The 23,805-nt window shown below is 53.5% G+C and overlaps 1 protein-coding gene across 10 annotated transcripts; it reads right to left on the bottom strand.

Annotated features, from left to right (window-relative positions):
- Positions 1-180: 180 nt before the first annotated feature.
- On the bottom strand, positions 181-20,055 carry ZNF205 (zinc finger protein 205). 10 transcript variants are annotated; one of them, XM_060405834.1, is made up of 7 exons: positions 19,826-20,055; positions 7,871-8,012; positions 4,019-4,232; positions 3,672-3,763; positions 3,196-3,316; positions 1,674-1,775; positions 181-1,414 (listed from the first exon to the last, which is right to left on the bottom strand). In XM_060405834.1, exons 2-7 carry the CDS (start codon positions 7,925-7,927, stop codon positions 339-341), a joined length of 1,662 nt encoding a protein of 553 aa, XP_060261817.1. In that variant the 5' UTR covers positions 7,928-8,012; positions 19,826-20,055; the 3' UTR covers positions 181-338. The 10 variants fall into 10 exon arrangements, with proteins under 10 accessions (XP_060261817.1, XP_042095672.1, XP_042095670.1 ...); XM_042239738.2 differs by lacking the exon at positions 19,826-20,055 and adding an exon at positions 12,978-15,249; XM_042239736.2 differs by lacking the exon at positions 19,826-20,055 and adding an exon at positions 8,442-8,789.
- Positions 20,056-23,805: the final 3,750 nt, after the last annotated feature.

Genomic DNA, 23,805 nt, shown 5'->3' with positions numbered 1-23,805 from the left:
GGCTTCAGGTTGGAAACCTCTAGATTCTGGAATGGGTCCCAAGCCAGGTAAAGCCTGGGGAGGAAGGTGCCTTCTCAGAGGACTGAGTGAGAATGCATAGTTGCCCCGGAAGGCTCCACTTTCCCCACGAGTCCAGCATCAGCTTCCAGGGCCCCATGAAAGGAAGCTATAGGCTGTCGCTTGAATTCCAAGGCCTTTAATTTGCGGCGAGCATGCCTGGTCCTCATCTGAGCTCCTCCCGTGTTGCCACCCCCATGCCAGCACCTCCCCGCCTCCCTTCCTGGGTCTCCCAGGTCACACCCCCACAGCAGATGCCCCGGCCCCTCCCTCCCAGCCTCCTAGGTAGGGGGAGGTGGGGGTGCTGCCAGAGCCCCGGCCGCCCCCAGCATCAGCATGGCTAGGGCCTTGGGCCCCGCTGTGTGGATCTTCTCGTGCCGATGCAGGTTGGAACGCCGGCTAAAGCTCTTGCCGCACAGCGGGCAGGAGTAGGGCCGGACGCCGCGGTGGGTGCGCTGGTGCGCGGTGAGGTGCGAGCTGTGGCTGAAGCTCTTGCCGCAGTCGAGGCAGTGGTAGGGCTTCTCGCCGGTGTGCGTGCGGTTGTGCGCAATGAGGTTGGATCGCTGGCTGAAGCACTTACCGCACTCGGGGCATGGGTAGGGCTTGACTCCGGTGTGGGTGCGCTGGTGGGTGACCAGGGCCGAGCTCTGCGTGAAGCACTTGCCACAGATGGGGCACTTGTGCGGCTTGGCGCCCGTGTGGGTGCCCTGGTGGGTGACCAGGTCCGAGCGGCGGGTGAAGCGCTTGGCGCAGCGGTCGCACACGTACGGCTTCTCGCCCGTGTGGATGCGCTGGTGCTGGATCAGCGTCGAGTGGTGGCTGAAGCTCTTCCAGCAGGACGGGCAGGTGTAGGGCTTCTCGCCCGTGTGGATGATCTGGTGCTGGATCAGGTGCGAGCTGCGGCCGAAGCGCTTGCCGCAGTCCGTGCAGGCGTAGGGCTTCTCGCCCGTGTGCGTGCGCCGGTGCGTCACCAGGTGTGAGTGCCAGCTGAAGGCCTTGCCGCACTGCTCGCACTTGTAGGTCTTCTTGCCCACCTCGCTGTCCAGCGCCAGGCCCTCCTCGCTGCTCTCGGGGGCGGCCGTCTCCCCTTCTCTGGGCTGCTCTGGGAAGCGGCCCTCCTGGGTTTTCGGGAGGTCGGTATCAGGCGGGGCTGATTCCGGCTGTGCCTCCTCCACGGGACAGGGCTGCACATCGTCCTTGGCTGGCCCTGAGTTCTGGCCGCTGGCTGCTCGCTGCCCGCACCGCGGGGCCTCCCCCTGGGCTCTTCCCACTCTGCAGGAAGGACTTTTGAAGGCCTTTGCATCGCCAAGGGCTCCCAGGGATGCAGCCAGCTCCTCCTTGTCTGCCTCTACCACTCCTGGATAAACAGGGTTTCCAGCAAGAGAGAGGCTTTCATGAGGGCCCCAGGGGAGTTCTGGAGATGGAGATGAGGGCAAGCACCTGTGGGGCACCCTGGAAGCAAGAGCCACCTCCACACAGGAGGGGAGGTGGGTGGCCCCGCCCCAGGAGGGGCTGTGTGTCTGCACCCCACAGGAAACAGCCCACACTGACCTGGGGCATCAGCGAGTGACAGCCAAGACCCCACTACCCCGCCCACCTGTCCCCTCTGCACGCACCTCTTTTCTCCTCCTCACGTCCCAACTGCCTGCTGGAGCCTGGGGCCTCACCCTTGCCCTGCACTTGAGAGGCCCAGAAAGGTCTGTTGAAGGGAAACCCTGCTTGGAAAGAGATGCTGCGCTCAGTCAGGGCCCTTCGGGCTGCACAGTGGGAGATACCAGCACCCAGCCTCCAGAGAAGTGATGGAGCAAAAGAGGGAGTGCAGCTCTGCAAACACAGGGCAAAACCAGATGGCCACAGCCTCTCAGGGCACAGTTTTCCAGCATCGTCCGCACACTCTTCTCAGGGCTGGCCACCCCTGTGTCACAAAGCCCCCAGCAGTGGCCCCCTCAGTCAGAATCCAGACGCATCTTCCTCTCCTGCACCTGCACCTTCCCAGGACCATAAAGAGGGCTCCTGGGACAGGGGCAGTGGGCAGAGAGAGGCCAGCAGGAGGGCTGGGCTGAGAGGGCTGGGGACACAGACCACCCATACGTCAGGGACCACGTCCCATTTGCCAAGTCCCCCAGGTTTGAGGGCCTGGGAATTCTGGTCAACCCAGGAAGACAGCAGAGGGGGCCCTGGGCTTCATGACCTGATCCAAGCCCCACGGGAGCAAAGGGACGCGTGGACCAATGTGTGGTTTAGGGCATTCATGAGGCCCACCATGGGGCTGCGACTGGAGGCTGGTTCCCTCTGATCTCCCAGGACTTGCCTGGACCTGCTGGCCGAGGCCCCAGAGAGTCCCAACATTGGGTGGTGAGCAAACCTGAGATAATTACAGGCATGAGCAGAGCTACTGCTGTGATCCTGAGGCCTACCACCAAAGTCAGAAGGTGGAACCACCCAGTCTGTGGCTCCACCGAGACTAGCAGGTGTGTAACAGACACGCAGACAGACTGACCAAATGAATGAATGAACGCTCTGATTTTCCCATAAACCCTCATAAAATTCTGTCATGAAAACTAGAGCCTGAATTTGAGGAGTCAAAGCCCTGGGACTTAATTACTCACCATGAGAAAAACCGAGGGAACCAAGGCCCCTCTGAGAAGAGGACATGGCCCTGGGAGAGGAATGTGACAGCTCAGAGTCAAAGGCCTGGAGGGACCAGCTGGCACCGTTCCCCATCCCCTGGGCCTGCAGCCTGGCCCGGAGCCAAGCTTTCTGCTCAGACACCTCTGAAGCTGGGCTTGGAGGGGAGAGGAAGGGGAGCTACTGGAAGGAGCTAGGGAAGAACTGGAGCACAGTCTCTAGGTGGGCATTGTCCAGCATGGCAGCCGCTGGCCCTGTGTGGCTGCTTCAGCTCAAATCTGAGCTGATTAAAATGAGATAAAAGAGCTCAGTGGCTCCAGCTGCATTTCAAGGACTCACTAGCTACATCTGGCTTGTGGCTACCACATCAGCACAGAAAGGACACTTCCACCACTAGGAAGGTTCTATAGGACAGTGAGGTCTGGATGAACTGCAAGAGGGGATTCAAGCCATGGAAATGGGGGAGCAGGTGGCAGTGGACGGGCCCCGCTCTGATTTCCCAGCTCTTACCCAAGGACAGCCCGCTCCTTTTCTGCAGGACCTCCCTGTAGAAGCTCTGCTGGGTGTGGTCCAGCCGTCCCCATTCCTCCCGGGAGAGGTACAGAGCCACGTCCTCAAAGGTCACCGGCATCTGAAACAACACAGAAGGCCCCCTCTCCGGGACTCATCGGGAAGTGGTGGAGGCGCTCAGTGGTGCCAGGACGAGGACAGACCTGGACCCCCATCCTGCTGACTGCGGTGAGGCCCACCCTGGGTATGCTGGTGAAGCAGGGCAGCTGCCTAAGGAAGACTTTTGGGGCAAGAACCATGCGACTGTGGACAGCACAGGACAAAAGCAAGACTCCCTCTCGGCACCACTTCCAAAGCTCAGGATCTCTGGCCCCCACCCTCAGGTCCAGCACTCGGATCCGGAGCACAGCTCCGTCACAGACGCTGTCCCTCCACGTCTTTTGGCTCCCCCTCCAGCCCTGGACATGGACACTCACCTGGGACCAGGCAGTGAGGAGCGCCGTGGCCATCTGCCGGTCTCTGGTCCTCCCCTCGCGGGAGAGCACAGGGCTCTGGGGGGCTGGGGGGGCTGAGAGGGGAGAGAGGTCCTCAGGCGGCCACCTCGCCCTGCTTGGCCCTCCTGCTCCCGGGAGTGAACGAATGCCAGGCCCAGCAGGGACCTCCCGCTGCCTCCAACTCCACCCCCAACCTGACCCGAGAGGAGGGTCAGTGGGCTCTGAGGGTGAGTCGGGCAGCTTCTGAAGGGAAGGTGGGGCAGACACCTGGGTCTCCCTACCTGGGCTGGGAGCAGGGAAAGGGCCCCTCTCCCCAGTCCCTTTCTCACCTCCTCCAGGCAGGAAACACACTTTCTCCTTAGCGCCCTGGCTTAGGGGCACCCAGCCCCGTGCTCCTTGAGCTCTGGTCTCCGGCGACACCCCTTCAGGGTGTGGCTCCTCTGGCTCCACCTTGATGCGGGGTGACTCCCAGGCCTCTCCTAGAGGCACTGGCCCCTCTGACTCAGAGAGCATTTCTTGACAAGAATGCCCATGACCTGGAGTCTAGGAATGACAGCAGCATCAGCACCGGGACGGACGATGGGAGATACAGAGGCAGAGCCCGCGGGTGGCGGAGCGTACACCCAAGGGCAAGGCTGCCCTGCTCCCCTCTCTGTCCCCGAGACCCACACACCCTGGTTCACGCCCACCAGCAAGCAGGACCGTGGGGGAAGGAAGGGAAGCTGGGCATGGCCCTGCAGGTGCCCACGGGGCAGACACCTCTTCCCAACGTGAGCCTCACACCTCCCATACCAGTGTGGATTGTTATTCTCTAAAAAGAAAAGCAAGAGTGTTCCAGAAAAACATCTATTTGTGCTTTATTGACTATGCCAAAGCCTTTGACTGTGTGGATCACAATAAACTGTAGAAAATTCTGAAAGAGATGGGAATACCAGATCACCTGACCTGCCTCCTGAGAAATGTGTATGCAGGTCAGGAAGCAACAGTTAGAACTGAACATGGAACAACAGACTGGTTCCAAATAGGAAAAGGAGTACGTCAAGGCTGTATACTGTCACCCTGCTTATTTAACTTATATGCAGATTACGTTATGAGAAACACTGGACTGGAGGAAGCACAGGCTGGAATCAAGATTGCTGGGAGAAATATCAATAACCTCAGATATGCAGATGACACCACCCTTATGGCAGAAAGTGAAGAACTAAAGAGCCTCCTGATGAAAGTGAAAAAGTTGGCTTAAAGCTCAATATTCAGAAAACTAAGATCATGGCATCTGGTCCCATCACTTCATGGGAAATAGATGGGGAGGGAGTAGAAAGAGTGTCAGACTTTATTTTGGGGGGGCTCCAAAATCACTGCAGATGGTGATTGCAGCCATGAAATTAAAAGACGCTTACTCCTTGGAAGAAAAGTTATGACCAACCTAGATAGCATATTAAAAAGCAGAAACATTACTTTCCAACAAAGGTCCATCTAGCCAAGGCTGTGGTTTTTCCAGTGATCATGTATGGATGTGAGAGTTAGACTACAAAGAAAGCTGAGCACAGAATTGATGCTTTTGAACTATGGTGTTGGAGAAGACTCTTCAGAGTCCCTTGGATTGCAAGGAGATCCAACCAGTCCATACTAAAGGAGATCAGTCCTGGGTGTTCATTGGAAGGACTAATGTTGAAGCTGAAACTCCAATACTTTGGCCACCTCATGCGAAGAGCTGACTCATTGGAAAAGACCCTGATGCTGGGAAGATTGAGGGCAGGAGGAGAAGGGGATGACAGAGGATGAGATGGCTGGATGGCATCACTGACTCAATGGACATGGGTTTGGGTGGACTCCAGGAGTTGGTGATGGACAGGGAGGCCTGGTGTGCTGCAGTTCATGGGGTCAAAGAGTCGGACACAACTGAGCGACTGAACTGAACTGAATACATGAGGAAACAGTGTAGTTGGGTCAGGTGAATAGTGTTCCCCCAAAATTCATGTCTACTTGGAACCTTATTTGGATTAAAGGTCTTTCAGATGTAATGGAGTCTATGGTCCATAGAGTCGCAGAGTCGGACACAACTGAAGCAACTCAGCACAGATATAATGAGTTAAGGATCTTGAAACGAAATCATCCTGGAATCAGTTGGGCCCTAAATCCAGTGACTGGTATCTGTACATGAGGAGAGGACCCAAGGATTTCCCAGTGGTCCAGTGGTTAGGACTCCAAGCTTTCACTGCCAAGGGCCAGGGTTTCATCTCTGATCGTGGAACTAGGACCCCACAAGTCAAAACAAAACAACAAAATAGAGGGCATAGAAACAGAGGCAAAGCCATGTGAAGTTGTTAGTAGAGATTGGAACGATGCTGTCAGAAGCCCAGGGATACCTGGAGCCACTAGAAGCTGACAAGCAGGAAGGATCTTCCCCTAGAGCCTTGGGAGAGGGCCCTGCCAACACCTTGATTTTGGGGTTCTGGCCTTCAAATGTGTGAGAAAATAAATTCTGGCTGTTTTAAGCCACCCACTTTGTGGTCCTTTGTTACAGCAAACACAGGAACCTAACACACCCAGGCTCTGAGATCAGACAACAGCCCAAGGTCACAGAGCTGGGAGTGACTTGACCAAGACTGGAGCTCAAGTGGAGCTGACCCATAAGGCACCTCCAGGGCCACCACTTCTTGAAAGTGACAGGAAGGCCTGTGGCCATTGGCCTTGGGCCATTTCAGGCCTTACTCAATTGGTCAAAGAAGCTGGAGTTTCTGATTTGGAAAAAGTCCAAGAGTACCTCTAAATGTTGAGTTCCTGCATCCACCTAGGTCTGATGGAAAGAAAACTCCCAGGCTCATCCCCTTGAGCACTGCCTCCCACAGTGGGACTTCCAGGGCCCTCCCTGCCCCCTTCACAGCAGCCTCAGGGCCCAGCCCTCTGGGAGGCTGAGGGGCAGACTTTGGAGTCAGGCTGCCGGGGCTGAAATCCGTAACCTCTGGTCACTAGCCTTTCAGCCCAAAGCAGAGCACAGCATTGGAGAAAGTCACTTCCCTTGCACTGGGAGGTCCTGTGAGGCCTCATCTCACCCACAGCACTGAGCACCAGCCAGCCTCCTGCTGGGAACTCAAGTCTATCCCTCCACCTCCCACCCACCTGGGTACAGGTTAGGGTCTGGACGAGAAACACCTTAAGCCAGGAGTCAAAGTGACTGAGAGCCACATGGGCCTGGTGGCCTCTGAGACCTAGCTGCTCTACCTCCGCACTGGAGACACGCGAGAGCTACCCTCTCCAGAAAGTTCTGGATGAACAAAGAGCGGTGCTGGTAATTATTATTATCACTCTCCTGTGGGAGCTGACAGAATCCAATCCGAAGCAGAGAATGCTACGGACCTGTGAGGCCCATTGGGTGTTACACAGGCATGATGGAGGGGAAACTGAGCAGCGGTAAAAATTCTTTGTGCTTCTACGATATGAACACAGAAAACACACACTTGATTTGTCTTTGCACTTGCAGCCACTGGAATCCTAGTTGAGGAGTTCCAGGTTTCTCTGACCCAGGATCTAGTTGCTATGGGTGGTGCTGGTTTATAAGCTGCAGTAATAAGCTCCTAGGGGCTGACAAGCTGTACACAGACGACTCCCCTGCCTATTATCTTCTCCCAGCCTCCCCACCACCTGGCGAGACAGGTGGGCACGGCAGGCAGATGATCCGCATTTTACAGACGACGCCTGGTTCCCAGAGGCCAGGGGTCTGCGCAAAGTCGCACACTCAGCTGCAGCTGACTCAGGTTCCCCCACGGCTGGTGACCCTGGTCTTCCCTCAGGTTAATTACACACACACACAGGAAGGACTAAGTGCTCAGGCCCAGAGTGAGAGGAGCTGGGGACCCAGGCAGAGGGGTGAGGCTTGCCATGTGCCCATTTGCCCAGAGCAAACCCCACCTGTAGGACTCCCCATGCAACCCCCTTACCATCTTATGTAGCTTTTGGTCTGCTGACTATGAATTCACCAGGCAAAGGAAAACAGTCCCATAGAAGTCAATTCCCTGGTGGAAGGTATTTTCCATCATGCCTTCTCTTCAACACCCCCGAACCCATCTACCAGCCTTGCTCCCTCAGAGAGTCTAACTCTTTCAAATGCCCTGCCCTGAAAAATCCCCTCCCACTCCAATCCTTCCAGTGCATGCCTTCCCTTCCCAACACCCCATTCATACCTCTCGGGCTCTCTCCTTGTTCTGGGTAGCCCGGATGCCTCTGTCGTCTGCAGACATTTTTTTAAATCTCAGAGCCAGAAAGCACCGTTGAGTCGTTTTGTGCTCGTGTTGGCCAAGCCCCCTCCAGCTTCTGGCCAGGAGCCTGGAGGAGCAGAAGGAAATCAGCCAGCGTCTCCTGCACATCCCCTGAAAGCCCCGAAATCCCCACGCGGGACCAGACCCATCCTTGGCCCCAGTCGGACATAAAGCCTCCCGGACGCCCTCCAACGGCCTCTCTAAGCTGTTTTTGGTTCCTCGCTCTGACTGAATGCTGTTTTCTGTGATCCCCTTTATCGCTGAAGCAACAACTCCGAATCTCAGAGCAGCTGGGTTAGGGAAAGCTGGGGGAATTTGGAATCTGTATCTCCCGTCACCAAGAGCGTAAAGATCTGCAGAGATGCTACCAAACAGGTGCTGAGTGGGGCCCCGCCCGCCGCAGCCAGCTCGGCGGAGGAATCGAGGCCCCGGAGTCTCCCGGCCCCGGACACACACACACACACCCACCCCTGCCCTCGACCTGACTCGGTCCCACCTGGGATCCCGAAATTGAGCCGCCCGCTCTCAGCAGCCCTCCCTGCGGCTGCAACCACCCGCCCGGGCCGGGCGTCCATCCTGCTCACGGTCCCGCACGAATGGTGTCCTTCCTCTCTCCGAACCCGGTCCAGGCCTCCTCCTCTCCCCGCCAGCCCGTAGCCTTCCACCTTTGACCCCGGCCCCTCCTGCCAGCCGGCCACCCGCGCGGCTCTCGGGATCCAGGCGCCCTCCCAGCCCCGCTCTCACCGACGTGAAGGCGGAGGGGGCCCTACGGACGGCGGAGCCCCGCCCCCGGGGAAGGGAGTCTCCGCAGCCTGCACCCGGCGCAAGGAGCCTGGTGGAGACTGGGATTAGGAACGACAGGAAGTCCCTCCCAGATCCCGTTCCCCACGCAGCTGCAGCCCTACAGGGTTCCCAGCCTGGAGGGTTCCGGGTCTGGGGTCCCGAGGCCGGCTGCACCTGCTCTCGGCCGGCCAGGAGACGACTCCCCAGATCCTCCTTGCTGGCTCACAACCGCTTTATCCGGCCTGTACTCGTGAAACCAGCCAAGCAGGGGCGCCAAAGAGGGAACATAGATTTTGTCGAAGGATTTTCATATTTGAAAACGTTTCAAATGTGCAGCTGTCCTTACAGGACGGACACTGCCCAGTGGAGGGACACGGTGCTCCTTTTCAGTATACAGTTTCTGAAGGTCTTATCGGTGTCTCCATGGAGACATCCTTGGATTTCATTTAAGGCCCCCACAGTGGTCAGCAGGTCCTCTGAGGGAACAGTAGAATCCCTCAGAATTCTAGGACTCCGAAAACAAGTTGAACTCCACAAGCAGAATTGCAAACCCAATTTCCTGCAAACCCAGAAAATGCTGCAAGGGCCAAGTGGGGAACCAAAGGTGGTAAACTGAGAGCAGATCCCTAATGGGAGAAATATGGGTCCAGGGCTGCTCTGGTTGTTCTCCTTTCTCAAGACAGTCAATCTTATGGGGACTCTCCTAAGTTTTAAGTTTTGGTATCTAAGTATTGTTTTGTTTTTTTTTTTTTTTTTTAAATTAAACCCTTGTTGAGCGCACACAGCAAGCACACCAAGGGGATGGTACAGGGGCCAGTGGTGTCTGTTTTCCTGGGTGACGAGGATGCATCTCAGAGGACCTTAAGGCTGGCATGGAGGTCTCGCTGCCTAAGAGCAATCCTAGGAAGCAGAGAGACCTGGGAACAATGCTCTACCCACCCCTACCCCACATGCCTCACACCTTGGAAAGATGTGGGATTAATCTCATTTTTTTTTCCCAGACATCTTCCCCCCCACCCCCAGCTCCCTCTCAAGGCTAGGGATAGAAGTGACATAGGGGCCTGACCCAGCCATCCCTGACCCAGCATGGGGTCCCAAACCCTCAGACAACCCTGGTGGCTTCATAGTCCGCCTCTCCACCTCCATCTTTCCCTCGGATCCTGAGAACTAAGTTTCCCAAAGTGGGAGAGCAGAGACTATGCTTCACTTCCTGGGGCAAGACACCCATTCCTCCTTAACAGGGCACAGGAGACCGGGTATCAGGAAAGGGGTGAAGGTCAGCCCTGTAGTCGGATACCAGGAAGATTCCTCCTGGAAACGTTCCCAGGCCCCCTGCCTTCTGCCCATCAGAGTCCTCCGAGATGCATCCACGTCACCCAGGAAAACAGACACCACTGGCCCCTGTACCATCCCCTTGGTGTGCTTGCTGTGTGCGCTCAACAAGGGTTTAATTTAAAAAAAAAAACAATATTTAGATACCAAAACTTAAAACTTAGGAGAGTCCCCATAAGATTGACTGTCTTGAGAAAGGAGAACAACCAGAGCAACCCTGGACCCATATTTCTCCCATTAGGGATCTGCTCTCAGTTTACCACCTTTGGTTCCCCACTTGGCCCTTGCAGCATTTTCTGGGTTTGCAGGAAATTGGGTTTGCAATTCTGCTTGTGGAGTTCAACTTGTTTTCGGAGTCCTAGAATTCTGAGGGATTCTACTATGCCCTCAGAAATGAAAAATTGAAAAATGAAAAAATGAAAAATCATGAAAGAAAAATTACCCCTGGAGTTTGATTCTGGTCAGTATTTTCAGGTGTTTTAATCCTCAAGGTAAAGAGAGGTGAACAAAGTTGTATCAAGAGTCAATACTGTTTTCAAGCCAGAGAGGGTTATAAACTGAGAGAAAAGGCACAAGGGGCCCTGGAAAAGATGACCTGTGAAGTCTGGGAGTGTTTCTTCATCAAGCCGGTGTCCAGAGTAAAGGAATTCACCCTGAGGTGGACCATCTCACACATGGCAGACCCAGGAGTATACCAAGGGCAGAGAGAGTGTGTGTGTCTTGATTCCTGGGCAAACCTTTCTCTATCAGACAAAAGGGGCTACTTCAGGGATACTGAGAAAGCCCAGAGGTTTGGATGCCACTATGGGATCACCTAAACTAGACCAAATGAGGTGTCAGCATTTATTTAACTGTTCAGAAAATATTTATTGAGTACCTACTATATGACAGACATCAACTCCTTGGAAATGAGAGGAAACCATTCCAGGGCTTGCTCTAGGCCTGAGCAGGTCTAGGAGGAAGGATTATCAATATTTGCTGTGTGAGAACTGCAGTTCCTGAAAGACTTCAGAAAGGCGCCAGGGCAGAGTGAGTCAATAAATAAAGCGGTCAAAAACAAATGCCTTCAGTAACCAGGTAGTACTGAAGATCCCCTGGAGAAGGGAAAGGCTACCCACTCCAGTATTCTGGCCTGGAGAATTCCATGGACTGTATAGTCCATGGGGTCACAAAGAGTCGGACACGACTGAGCGACTTTCACTTCACAATAAACGATCAGTGCTTGGGGTATAAGACTGGAGTGAGAGGGACTTCGAAGTTCTCAAGAAACCACATTTTGTTTAAAAGGGGTGTTTGGGGGTTCGATATAGCCAAAAATTTGAGGATTTTTCAAGAGAAGTCAAAAAAGAATTCAAATTTTATGTGAAATATCCTGAGGTTTGGATGTTGATGACTAAAACCAAAAAGCAGTTTAAGAACTGTATACAATTCCAACAGAAAACATCTGCTGTCTCATTTCACAGGCCACCAGGTTAGGGGTGTACTTACCTCAGGAGCCTGTTTATAAAATAATTGTCATGGATGAAGGGGCTTTTTGGAACTTCAGGGACGGGAAATGCTCAACAAATGCCAACTCTGGTATCCTGTGACTAAAATGAGCTTGAGTAAGAAAATGCTATCTTTAGTAAATATTGGGTTGGGCAAAATGGATTTTTGGTCAACCCAATAACTCTGTGAATTACCCCCAGACTGGCCTGTGAGCTGATTCAGGTCTTAAAGAGGACCTTACAGAAGCAGCCAGGATAATAAAAACTAGGGGAAAAAAATCATTTGACGTAAGAAAAGCAAAAACAAACATGTACTAATTAAGATGGTTAAACCAGGCTGGAGACAGGGTACTGCAGAGACTTATTTAGCCTTAGGAAAGAAAGAGGATAAGGCAAATAAAGGAATGTGAGAGAAGCCAAGAAAAACAGGAATAATCGAGTAATATCAGATCAAATGTTAACCACTGAAAAAGAAGACGCTTGCTCCTTGAAAGAAAAGCTGTAACCAACTTGCTCCTTGGAAGAAAAGCTATAACCAACCTAGACAGCATATTAAAAAGCAGAGACATTACTTTGCCAACAAAGGTCTATCTAGTCAAAGCTATGGTTTTTCCAGCAGTCATGTATGGATGTGAGAGCTGAACTATAAAGAATTTTGAGCGCCAAAGAATTGATACTTTTGAACTGGGGTGTTGGAGAAGACTCTTGAGAGTCCCTTGAACTGCAAGAAGATCAAACCAGTCCATCCTAAAGAAAATCAGTTCAGAATATTCATTGGAAGGACTAATGTTGAAGCTGAAACTGTAATACTTTGGCCATCAGATGCGAAGAGCTGACTCATTGGAAAAGACCCTGATACTGGGGGAGACTGAAGGCAGGAAGAGAAGGGGACGTTAGAGGATGAGATGGTTGGATGGCATCACCGACTCGATGGACACGAGTTTGAGCAAGCTCCGGGAGTTGGTGAAGGACAGGGAAGTCGGGCGTGCTGCAGTCCATGGGGCCGCAAAGAGTCGGACACGACTGAGCGACTGAATTGAACTGATAAGTGTTAGGTAGGTGGAGCCATAAATTAAAAAAAAAAAAAAAAGTTTTTAAGAAGAAAAATAACTAAGAACTTTCAGGGCAGCTGGAGATCAGGTCGTGAGTATTCACGCGGCCGGCGGTCCGCTGACCCCCGGAGGTGTACAGGGAACCCGCGACTCCACGCCCGGGGCTGCGAGGTGGCAGCTGGAGGACGCATTCGGAGCCAAGCGAGGCCCAGAACGCGCACAAGTCGGCGCAACCCAGCTGCGCTGCCAGCAGAATACCCACGGGGGGGCGCGTCGCCCAGGCAGCGACTCTACCGTCCCGCCCGCAGAGCGCAATCCAGTCCGCGCCCCCGAGGGCAGCCCCGCCGGGGCTGGAGGGTGATCCAGCTGCTACCTGACCTTGGCTGGTGGGCCCGCGTTTCCCGTCCCGCTGCCCATTTCAACTTCCGGTTTTCCTGGGTCTCTCGTGGAGCCCGCCTGTGGACCAGGGGCACGTGGGCAACTGGGGCGATAAGGACCGAGGGGCGGACGCCCAGGAGCCCTCAAGTTCCCCGTGGGGAGAATGGGACTGGCCGCGCGAGGGCCCTCTGCTCGAAAGCGCCGGCTCCGGGGACTCGTGAGCGCGATTTCCCGCCCAGCGCTCAGTTCAGCCTCCCGGGCCACGGATCTCCGCCCCTCCACGTCCGATGGGAGTTTTGTTCCAAAAATAAGAGTGTATGCTGCTAACTTGCTCCCTCTACGTAGGTGACATATATCTTACAGATGTTCAGTATGATAAACATAGAAATAGAGAAAGCAAAGCATGCAGCCTGTCAAAGATAAACACAACCAGACATTAGTAAGTGGTGAAAACAGGTTTTATGCGGTATCTACAGACAGCAGGGCAAAGAGCTGAGCTCCATCCTATGTGCAGAGGTGACTGGGCGTTTCAAAGGGAGAACTGGGGTGTGGCAGAGAGGTCAGTAGAGTCAGAAAAGTGAAAAATCACAAAGAGCCGGTCAGTGAAGATGCAGTTGGGGGAGGGGGGTGCCTGCCAGCTGGCAGATGTGGGAGTCCGGAGTCCACCCTCCCACAGGAAGGGAGACAGAGGCCCTGTTCTTTCTGATGAGTACATTTCAAAAGTATGACTCTCAGGGCTGTGAATCGGGATGCTTCTGGGTTGAAAGAGACATACGTTCACATTATAAGCCTTTAGTAAATGCTCTAAGAAAGTGAGGTGAGGGGCCCATCATCAGGTGTTGGCTAGAACACATAGTAAATTCCACAGCGTGGAGCTATCTCGGGCAGGCATTTTAAAGGGGGACTGCAGTCATCATAGCCTTATGCTGCTGGAAGCCGTGCTAGAGTTCGGTCAAGTCTTGGTGCAGATTTGGACAGACGGTTATGTGCCAAGAGTTCTTCCGTTCTCAAGCAGTGCCTTGCTGTTTTGTAACTGTGGCGCATTCTGTTGTGTGGCTACATCACAATTTACTCACCACCCACTCCTTGATGCCCCAGCCTTGCAGCAACGGAAACTACACAGCAGCTCTTATGATGGAACCTTTGCTTCTTTCCAAGGAGTGAACAGACTAACATCTGGTTTTTAAAAAACACCTTGGTATTGGCTGTGCTGGGTCTTCTTGCTGTGCAGGGGCTTTCTCTAGTTGTGGAGAGTGGGGGTGACTCCCTAGTTGTGGTGTGTGGGTTTCCCTTTGCGGTGGCTTCTCTTCTTATGGAGCATGGGCTCTAGGGCTTGTGGGCTTCAGTGGGGGCTACATATGGGCTCAGTACTCGGGCTTCAAAGAGCAGGCTAAGTAGGTGTGGGACTGGGGCTTAACCCTGAGGCTTGTGGATCTTCCTGGACCAGGGATTGAACCTGTGTCCCCTGCAGGGGACTGCAAGGTGGATTCTTAACCACGGGAACACCAGGGAAGCCCCTAACCTCTGATCTTGCAAACAGGGCAGGTAGAGAGACTGCCAACCCCAAACCTGGCTCCTGGATCTCAGCTGTGATGCTGTCTTAGAAGTCTGCCCATCACAGTTGGCACATATGGCGCTTTCCTGCCCTGGGCAAGCTCCAGGAGGACAAGGAGGCTTCTCCCTAGGCAGCAGCTCCAAGCATTTCTTACCACGATTGTCAAGTCTGGCAGCTTCAGCCAGGCAACCCATGAACGCCAGGGCCAGAAAAGCTCCCAGAAATGTAAAGCTGACTGTATGTTTCCCAGACACCCACATCCCACCTTCCAGAACATTGTCTCTACCTGGGTGCTAAAGACAGCTTACACTACCGGTAGGAAGGGGACAGTCTACTGAGACTGAGCTCAATAGTCACTCCACCTGGCTCTTTGGGGGTAGATACTAAATTAACTTACTTTCTCCTTAGAAGTTGCTGCATTTTTAGGAAACCAGGTCACTGTCATTATCCCCAAATACCCTTCGCTGTTGCTGTGGCTACCTCCTGCTGTCGGATACCCTAAAGTGTCCCCCAGTCTTGGGTAGAGTTTCAGCCCACATTCACTCACAAAAGTGAAAGACACTGAAGCAGGGATGGGGGCACTTAGGAGGCGTTGTGACTGGCTATGCATCAGAGAACCCTCCTGGAGGCCACTCATGGGAGCAGATGACAATGGCACTCAGACACCCGCCCTTGATGTCCTTTTCAGCTAATGTTTCCAGCCCTTCCTCCTGCTGCATACCGTCTCTGCCCCCTACCCTCAGCTTGCAGACTCCCTCCTCTACGAGTCATGTGCTCTTTCACAAATATCTCTTCTATTTTTTTTTTTCACTTGACTGGGTGTGAAAGAAATGTATAACTTCCATTAGTTTTACTTCTCCTTTTATAAATCCTATTTTTGTGAATGCTTTATAATGTGAAAAAAATCAGTAGTGATAGGAATCGGGGCTCCATGGAGAAATGGCTGGTCCTAGGACTGGGCAGAGAAAGGCACAAGGTGAGTCTGCACACATCGGGAAAGAACATGGTACCAGCTCCCTGCACAGGTGGGACAGAACCTTCTGAACCTGAATATCCACATACCCTATCACAGCGATTCCCTCCTGCGCACACGCCCCACAGTCACACACCTGTATGGTTCCCAGAGACCTACAAGAACTATTTAGTATGGCCCCAAACTGAACCCCCTCCCCCCTCATGTAGCGACAGAATGAATAAACACCACCACGGGGGCATATCTTCAGGGAATCAGAAACTCGTGGATGAGTCCCCCGCTGTGGAGTAAGGTCAGAGGAGAACTCCTCTTGTCTGACTTCATTTGCACCGAGTTCCAGAACAGACCAAACTAATCTGCTGTGACTGGAAGTCGAGATCGAGATTACGGGAGAATGGAAGTGACCACAAGGGGGCACCAGAGTAGAGCACCAGTGAATTCTGATTTGATTCGGATGCTGGCTCAAGGGCTGTTTCTGCTGGTGGAATTTCAACACGTTCTTCATTTTGAGTTTGCGCACGTATTTGTGCAGTTCACCTAAAAGCTCACTTTAAAAGAAAAAAGGAGGGAGACTTCCCTGGTGGTTCAGTGGTTAAGACTGCACTTCCAGGGCAGGGGCCAAGGGTTCGGCTGGGGAACTAAGATCCCACATGCTGTGCAGTGTATGGGGTAGCGTGGGGTCCGGGAGACGAAAAAAGGAAGTGAATGAAAAGAAGCCAGTTAGGCCATTGCTATGATCCAGGCAAGAGAGGATGGTGACCTGGACTTGGTAGTGGCAGTGGAGGTAGAGAACACAGATGTAAGCAATGTTCAGGCTACCAGACCTAAGGAACTTGGGGACTGATAAAATGGTTAAGGCTCCATGCTTCCAATGCAGGGGGGCACAGGTTTGATCCCTGGTCAGGGAGCTAAGATCCCATAAGCTGCATGTTGTGGTCAAAATAAATAAATTAATTAAAATAAAATGGGGGAAGGGGTGGCAGGTACCATGTCCAACCACAAAGGCAAGCCAAGGAGATAGATGAGGGAAATAAAGCATTCAAACTGATACAGAAAAAGCAGAAGAAACTTGAGGAGCTAAAAGCTAAGGGGCCTCTGGTCACAGGTGGAATTTAGAAATCTGGGAAAAAGGAGTGTCTGAGGCAATGACGATCCTTAATCCCATGCATTTTTAAACATCTGGACTCCCTGCCATAACATCTGTCACCACCTATAGCTAGAATGAAGGGGCGTCCCTGGTGGCTCAGATGGTAAGGAATCTGCCTGCAATGCAGGAGGCTAAGGTTTGATCCCTGGGTCAGGAAGATTCCCTGGAGAAGGGAATGGCTACCCACTCCAGTATTCTTGCCTGAAAAACTCCATGGACAGAGTGGGACACGACTGGGCGACTAATGCACACATAAGCTAGAATGAAGTGTTGTCTTGGAACCTATTGTACCTTTAAGAAAAAACTTCTGTTAAAAATAAATAAATCATACAGTGGTTCACCTTCTCTTTAGCTCTCAGTTTTCTCTGCTTTAACTGTGAGATCATAGTAAACCTAGCCCAGATTTCTGCCAAAGTGCGGCTCTTAAGTCTTCATTCTGTCCTGATTTCTGTACCACCTGGAATTAAACCAACTCATTAAAAAGAAAAAAAAAGAATGAAGAGGAGGACCTCCCTGGTGGTCCAGTGGTTAAGGATCCACCTTCCAGTGCAGCAGACAAGGAGTTTAATCCCTGGTGAGGAAACTAAGATTCTATGCGCCCCAGGGCAACTGAGCCTCCCCTGCTGAGGACTGCTCCCCTCCCCGCACCCTCCCCTCTCAAGAGCTGGTGTGCCCCAACAAAAGAAGTCCGAATGCCAGGAGCAAGACCCAGTGCAGCCAGAATAAATAAAAGAATGTATCTCAAAATTTCTTACATACATAAGAATAATGAGGCCAGGGTAGTGAGGTGGGATCAGTTTGGCATGTTCAGAAACTGAAAGGCAAAGGAAAAGAGGACCGAAGATGAGATCCGTGGCAGGAAGAGGCTTTGGGCTGAGCCCCAGGCCGAGCTGTCTGGACTTAGTTCTGAGTGCCACAGAAAGCCACGGAAGAGCTTTAAGCAGCACAGTGAAGGGATGCAATTAAATGACCTGCCCAAGTCACACAGCAGCAATCGGCAGAGCTGACGGCAGCTGGAGCTCACAGAGCCAATGGCTGGCTCCTGCCAAAGACACAAGCTGAAAAGCCAGGGGAACAGCTTTCATTTACAGACACTCAAGACCGAGCTGAACAGGCAGTGCTCACTCCTGCTCTCATCAGAATGCCCAGTGCCTTTGTCCCAGGGCTGGTCCTCAGTGAGGGGTCTGCCTGTGCCATAAACACTCCTAATTACTCCTTCAAGATGGCAGCTGCCCAGAGGAAAATGCTAAGATGTTACTAATGCAGTTTAGAAACATACTTAAGCCACTGGATAGTGAGTGTCACTCAGCCGTTTCCTACTCTTTGCGACCCCATACAGGCCATGGAATTCTCCAAGCCAGAATACTGCAGTGGGTAGCCTTTCCCTTCTCCAGGGGATCTTCCCAACCTAGGGATCAAACCCAGGTCTCCGGCATTGCAGGTGGATTCTTTACCAGCTGAGCCACAAGAGAAGCTCAAGCCCCTGGATAAGCCAGAGCCTAATCAAGGGATCATAGTGTTTTTAACAGTAGCTCTTCCTAGAGCTGGAGAAGGATTTTCTCCTTTGGCCCTGAATTATTCTGAATGGAGGAATCCTATGAAAACTGAACATACAAGAAATTTGTTTTTCTTTCGCAATCTCTGACGAGATAACAGAAAAGATGAAGACTGCATCAGTCCGTATTTTCAAGGACTTTCACTGACCTGGATAATACTAGACATATTTTTTTCATATTTAATAAATAAATGGCAAGTTGGGGCTTGTTTTTTTGTTTGTTTTTAGACACCAATTACTTTCCCCCAAAATCTAAGGTCACAACTAGAATAGTTAGTGTTCACTTTCAAGATAATTCTAGAAGATATTGATATATACACTAAACAGGGGGATGTATATTAAAAATCCTTTTGGGATGCGTTTATCGTTTACTAAAAGGGTAAAGTAAACTTCACAGAATTTTCCTTTCTTAGCGGCTAACACTCTGGGACAGAAGAGTGTATTTTCAAAGATGAGGACAAATTTGAAGGAACTTAAGGTGGCTCAGACGGTAAAGCGTCTGTCTACAATGCGGGAGACCCGGGTTCGATCAATCCCTGGGTTGGAAAGATCCTCTGGAGAAGGGAATGGCAATCCACTCCAGGACTATTGCCTGGAAAATCCCATGGACAGAGGAGCCTGGTAGGCTGCAGCCCATGGGGTCACAAAGAGTCGGACGTCTTAGCCGCTTTACTTCACTTCAGTTCAAATGTGTATTAAGCCTCTTTTTTGGCTTGCGGCATCTTAGTTCCCCCACTGGGGACTGAATTTCCGCCCCGCAGTGAAAGCGCGGAGTCTTAACCACTGGATCGCCAGGGAATTCCCCTAAGCACCCCGCTCCCCTATTTTTTTCTGCAAAGTAATTTGAGCTGCTGCTGCTGCTGCTGCTGCTGCTGCTGCTGCTGCTGCTGCTAAGTCACTTCAGTCGTGTCCGACTCTGTGTGACCCCATAGACGGTAGCCCACCAGGCTCCCCAGTCCCTGGGATTCTCCAGGCAAGAATACTGGAGTGGGCTGCCATTTCCTTCTCCAATGCGTGAAGGTGAAGTTGCTCAGTCGTGTCTGACCCTCAGCGACCCCATGGACCGCAGCTCTCCAGGCTCCTCCGTCCATGGGTATTTCCAGGCAAGAGTATTGGAGTGGGGTGCCATTGCCTTCTCCAGTTTGAGCTAATAAAAGTCAGAAGGAAGCCTCAGTGATCTGGTCCTGCCCGGACTGTAAGCCTCAAGGGGGCAGCACTCGTGTCTCTATTCAGCACTGGGTCCCTGGGGTCAAGGACCATGCCTGGACGCACTCAGGGAAGCAAATATTTCCCGAATGAATGATGCGCGCGCAAGGTGGGCCAGCAGCACGGATATTAGTCAGGGCCCATCCCTGGGTGGCGAGTTAGTGGTGGAGGAGGCCAAAAGCTAGTGTTGATCTTGCCTCACTTGCCTTGCTGCTGGGACGCTGTTTCTGGGGGTTGGGTCAACTTCATTTCTGCTTTTCTGACAGATTTCCAGGGAAGGTGTGCACCTGAGTCGGACGCCTGGAAGTCACTGTCAGCAGTGATCACCGAGCCTGGCCGCTGCGCTCCCGGCCAGTTCCCCGAGGTTCTCACCCAGGCCCGAGGCACCGAGACCACCACGTCGGATCGTTACCCGAGGAAGCGACGTCCTTCCTGCAGCTCTGCCCCATCGCGTCCGGACGGGGCCCGCTGCTCCCGGTCGCAGGGCTCGGACCTGGCCTAGTCAGTGAGGGCCGTGGCGCTCGGCGCGCGGGTGGATCCTGGAGGCAGGGCCGGGACGGCGGTGCCGGGGCTGGGGCGTGGAGGCCCGGCGGAGGCGGAGGGGTGCAGGACGCACCTCCGCCCGCCGCCCCGGCCACGCCCGGGGGCGTGGCCTCCTTTCCGTGTCCGGGGTAGGGTTTCATAGTCCCGCCCCGTTTGAGGTTCCCGGCCCCGCCCCGGGCGGGGGCGCGACACCCCCGCCCACCGGTGAGGTGCAGGGAGTTAGCCTCTCGGGTCGCCAGGTGCACGGTGCCAGTAAACATCGCTGGACGGGGTGGGGGGCTCTGCCCAGCCGTTCCTCGGGCATTCCGTCCATCCTCACAAGTGCCAGGCGCTCGGCACGGAGCAGGGAAGGGATACCGCCCGCTGTCCTGTGAGATTCACACTAGACAGTTAAAGGAACAAAGCCCAGGTGCTGTCAAGGGCAGGAGACTAGACCTGACCCGGGGAACCAGAGCGAGCGCAGGGTCGGCCACTGAGAACGGCAGGCCCCCTGAACGCCCAGCCGGGCACCGCGGACTCCCCAGAGGGAAGCGCCCATCTCGCTGGGGCCAAGGACGTGACCCCAAAAGGCCCTTTAGACCAAAGGGAAAGGCTTGACTTTGGAGTTGGACTCAAGGCTGTTGGTGAGGCCACTTCTGCTGCTGGGAGCCCCGCTTAGTCACTGATAAAGAGGGGACAGAACCCACCCCTAAAGATTCTTGGGAGGATTTTAGGTGGCAGTGTCGACCGGTGACCTCTCTTCCCCAACACATGGTCCTGCTCTGTTTTCTTCTTAGTACCTGTGGCTTGCTCCTGTGCCCTGGCACGTAAACCCCCTGAAGTCTGGAACTGCCCCTCACATTTAGCTCAGTATCCACACCAGCAGCAGGCCCTTGGCAAAGATTTGCTGCATGAATGAAATGCCGACCAAAGAACCACACACACAGCTGGCTCTTTTTTCTGGCCATACATGGAGATAAGGGGAACCTCCCAGACTAAGGCTTGAACCTTCCCCACCTGAGTCTGGGAGGAAGCACATGGTCTTAACCACTGGACTGCCACGGAAACCCCAGCAAGCATTTTTAAATGGCAGCTCTTGTCCCCCACCAAACATACAGGTTGACAGACCCTCAAGGGGCACAGAGCCAGTCCTGACTAGGTGGGTCTCAGCTCTTACTTGGAGGGGTAGTTAGACTCTCAAATGCAGGCCAAGGTTGGAATCCTAACCGGCTGCTTTGTCTATTTCCCTGGCCCCGCCCTCTCCCCACCCCGCTCCCAAACTGGGAGGTTAAGGGTTAACTCAAGGAAGCCCCCCTCACCACCTGGATGGGATTGGGGCAGGGAACTTCCTGTTCCATTTTCTCGGAGTCCTTCCCCAGGTTGGCCGAAGCTGACTCTGGCCCTGCAGGCCCTCAGAGAACACCCCCAGGAGAGGTGAGTTGCAGGGAGGCCTGGGGTGCAGGGTACCAAGGATAAACTTAAGGGGTTCCTTGTAGCTTGGAGAGAGAAAGGGGGCTCCAGGCCTCTGGAGGGGTGGTGGGGTAAGGCATTAGAGTGCCAGAAGAGTCTTGGGCGGACGTGGTTGGTTTGTGCTGTGAAGCCCAGTGCTGGGGAGTCCAGGGCTGGGAAGACCGGGAGGCCTGTGTCAGTGGGGGCATTTGGGAGGGTCACAGGACTTCCTGTGACGTGGGCTTGCTATGCCCTCTGGGGAGCAGAAGGCAGGCTCCACGTTCCCCCAGGTGGACTGACCAGGTTCCTCAACTCAGCTCAGGACTAGAGAGGCACGCAGCCAACAAAGACGAGCGATCCAGGGAGCAAGGGGGAGTTTCTGGCCAAGGACCCCGGCTCTGGGCGCCCCCGTTGTCTAGGTGGGTCTTGTGGCCACCCGGGCTGGTCTACCTTAAGCCTCTCCGCCACTCTAGGCTCCAAGTTAAGCTGGTCAAATACCGGAGGATGGCTGAAGAGCGCCACACCCTGCCTCCTACAACCCAGCTCACCCCCCACAGATGCGCATATTCACAGAGCTTTTGTCCTGCAGACTTGGGGGCGGGAGAGACTCTCCTGGCCAACGTCCCTGGAATTCCACCTCTTTCAAACCTTTTGGTGAGACCTCACCTGAAGCTTGTGGCATCCCATGAGTTTAGGCCTGAGGGTTGGAAATTTGAATGCCCTTAGTTTTTCAGATTTGTGCTGTAATATTCTGGTTTAGACGGGGCAGATCACACACGGTGGGAGGGTAATTGGGTCCTTTTCTGTTTCTGAGCTTTTGCACCGTAAGATCAGTGTTCTCTCCTTAAAGCAAATCTTTGCTTCCCCTGGTGTGACCTTGAGCAAGTCACCCATCCTCTCTGCACCATCCTCTTTGCACCTGTCAAATGGAGAAATTATAGTAAGATGAGGGAGAGGAAGGGAAGCTGGGAAGATGCTGGAGGGGGTGGAGGGAGCTGGGGCTTGAGGGCTGGTCAGGTAGCCAGGACACAGGCCTGAGTCTGTATTGTAGCATCACGACCCTCTCCTCCGAGCTGGGAAGTGCTAGGCTCAGTGTCCTGTGTTCTTTAATCTCATTCAACCCCCACTCACCCCACCTGAAAAGGAGGTTCAGAGATCCCTCAACCCCAAATGAAGAGGGCTTAAACTATCAAAGCTCTTGGCCAGGCCGACCTCTCCCTGACTCCATCACCAAGGCTGGGTTGCCTTCTTGGAAGAATGTCTGTACCTCTGTATCTAGGTGTCCTGGGCTGTAACATGGTCATGATAGGATGAGCTGTTAGCCGTTGTCTGTGTTTTTACTCAATGAGAACAGCCAGCACTTAGACGTGCGCCCAGAGTGTACTGTCTGCAGGTGTGGGCACCGCTCTGCTGCCTTTACCTGGTGGGAAGTGATGCAGGAGGGCTTCTGCCCAACTCCCTGCCTTGGATGTTCATGTGCGGGTAGGGGAACAGGTCTGGAAAAGGCTCCTTCGCAGCCCTGAGGCTGGAGAACAGGGAGGGCAGAGAGATGTTGGACTTGGGTTTCCATAACCATAAAGTAATCCCTGCCTAGATTAAAATGTAAAAGTGACTAAGGAGTTCCAGGGTGGTTCAGTGACTTAGGATTCCACGTTTTCACTGCCAAGGGTGCAGGTTCAATCCCTGGTCAGGAAACTAGGTTCCCGCAAGCCACGAGGCTGAGCCAAAAAATAAAATAAAAGTGCCTCAAAGCTCTACAAGCTTGTTCGGAAGTGTAAGCCTCCTGGCTGGGTTGTGCTGAAGGACTGAACTGAGTCCTCTAGGGGTGGGGCTGAACTTGGGTCAACTCCCTCTAGGTAGGTCTCCGCTAGCCCCAAAGGAATGAGCAGTCTTACAGAACCAGTGCCCCCTGATGCCAAGTTAGAAGCACTTTTTTTTTTACTGTTAGCTAGAGTCACAGGGATGTTGTGATGGATACTTCCCAGTGGACAAGGGAAGAATCAGGATTTAAAAAAAAAAACAAACTAGGAAATAAAGGGAAATGTCTGTGTCTCCCACTCATCACCCAGCTCCCCAGGCTGCACCCACTGGACGCCTCTCTGCTTTGGCCTGCCTCGGGGACACATGTATCACAAACCTCTGGAGGTAGTCAGCTTAGTCTCATGTGGAAACCCACCCACCGACCCCATCTCCCTGGCTCATCCTGGCTTGTCTCCTGGGATGGAACCCAGGGAAGGAGACTGGGACACTAGGTGGGAGCTCAGCCCTACCCTGGTCAGCTGGGTGATCTTGGCTTTGACCCCTGAAAGCCACCTCCAGCACCAGAAAGTGAGAATCAGGACGTCTGGTTAAGGAGTGATCCCGTGCATGAACTACACCCACCGCCCACCCTTTTATCTTTAAAATTCTCAAACTTCCAGA

Source organism: Ovis aries, chromosome 24, assembly GCF_016772045.2.
Source record: "Ovis aries strain OAR_USU_Benz2616 breed Rambouillet chromosome 24, ARS-UI_Ramb_v3.0, whole genome shotgun sequence".
Lineage (NCBI taxonomy): Eukaryota > Metazoa > Chordata > Mammalia > Artiodactyla > Bovidae > Ovis > Ovis aries.
Note: the sequence above shows the minus strand (reverse complement) of the source record. Positions and strands in the feature narration are given on the sequence as shown.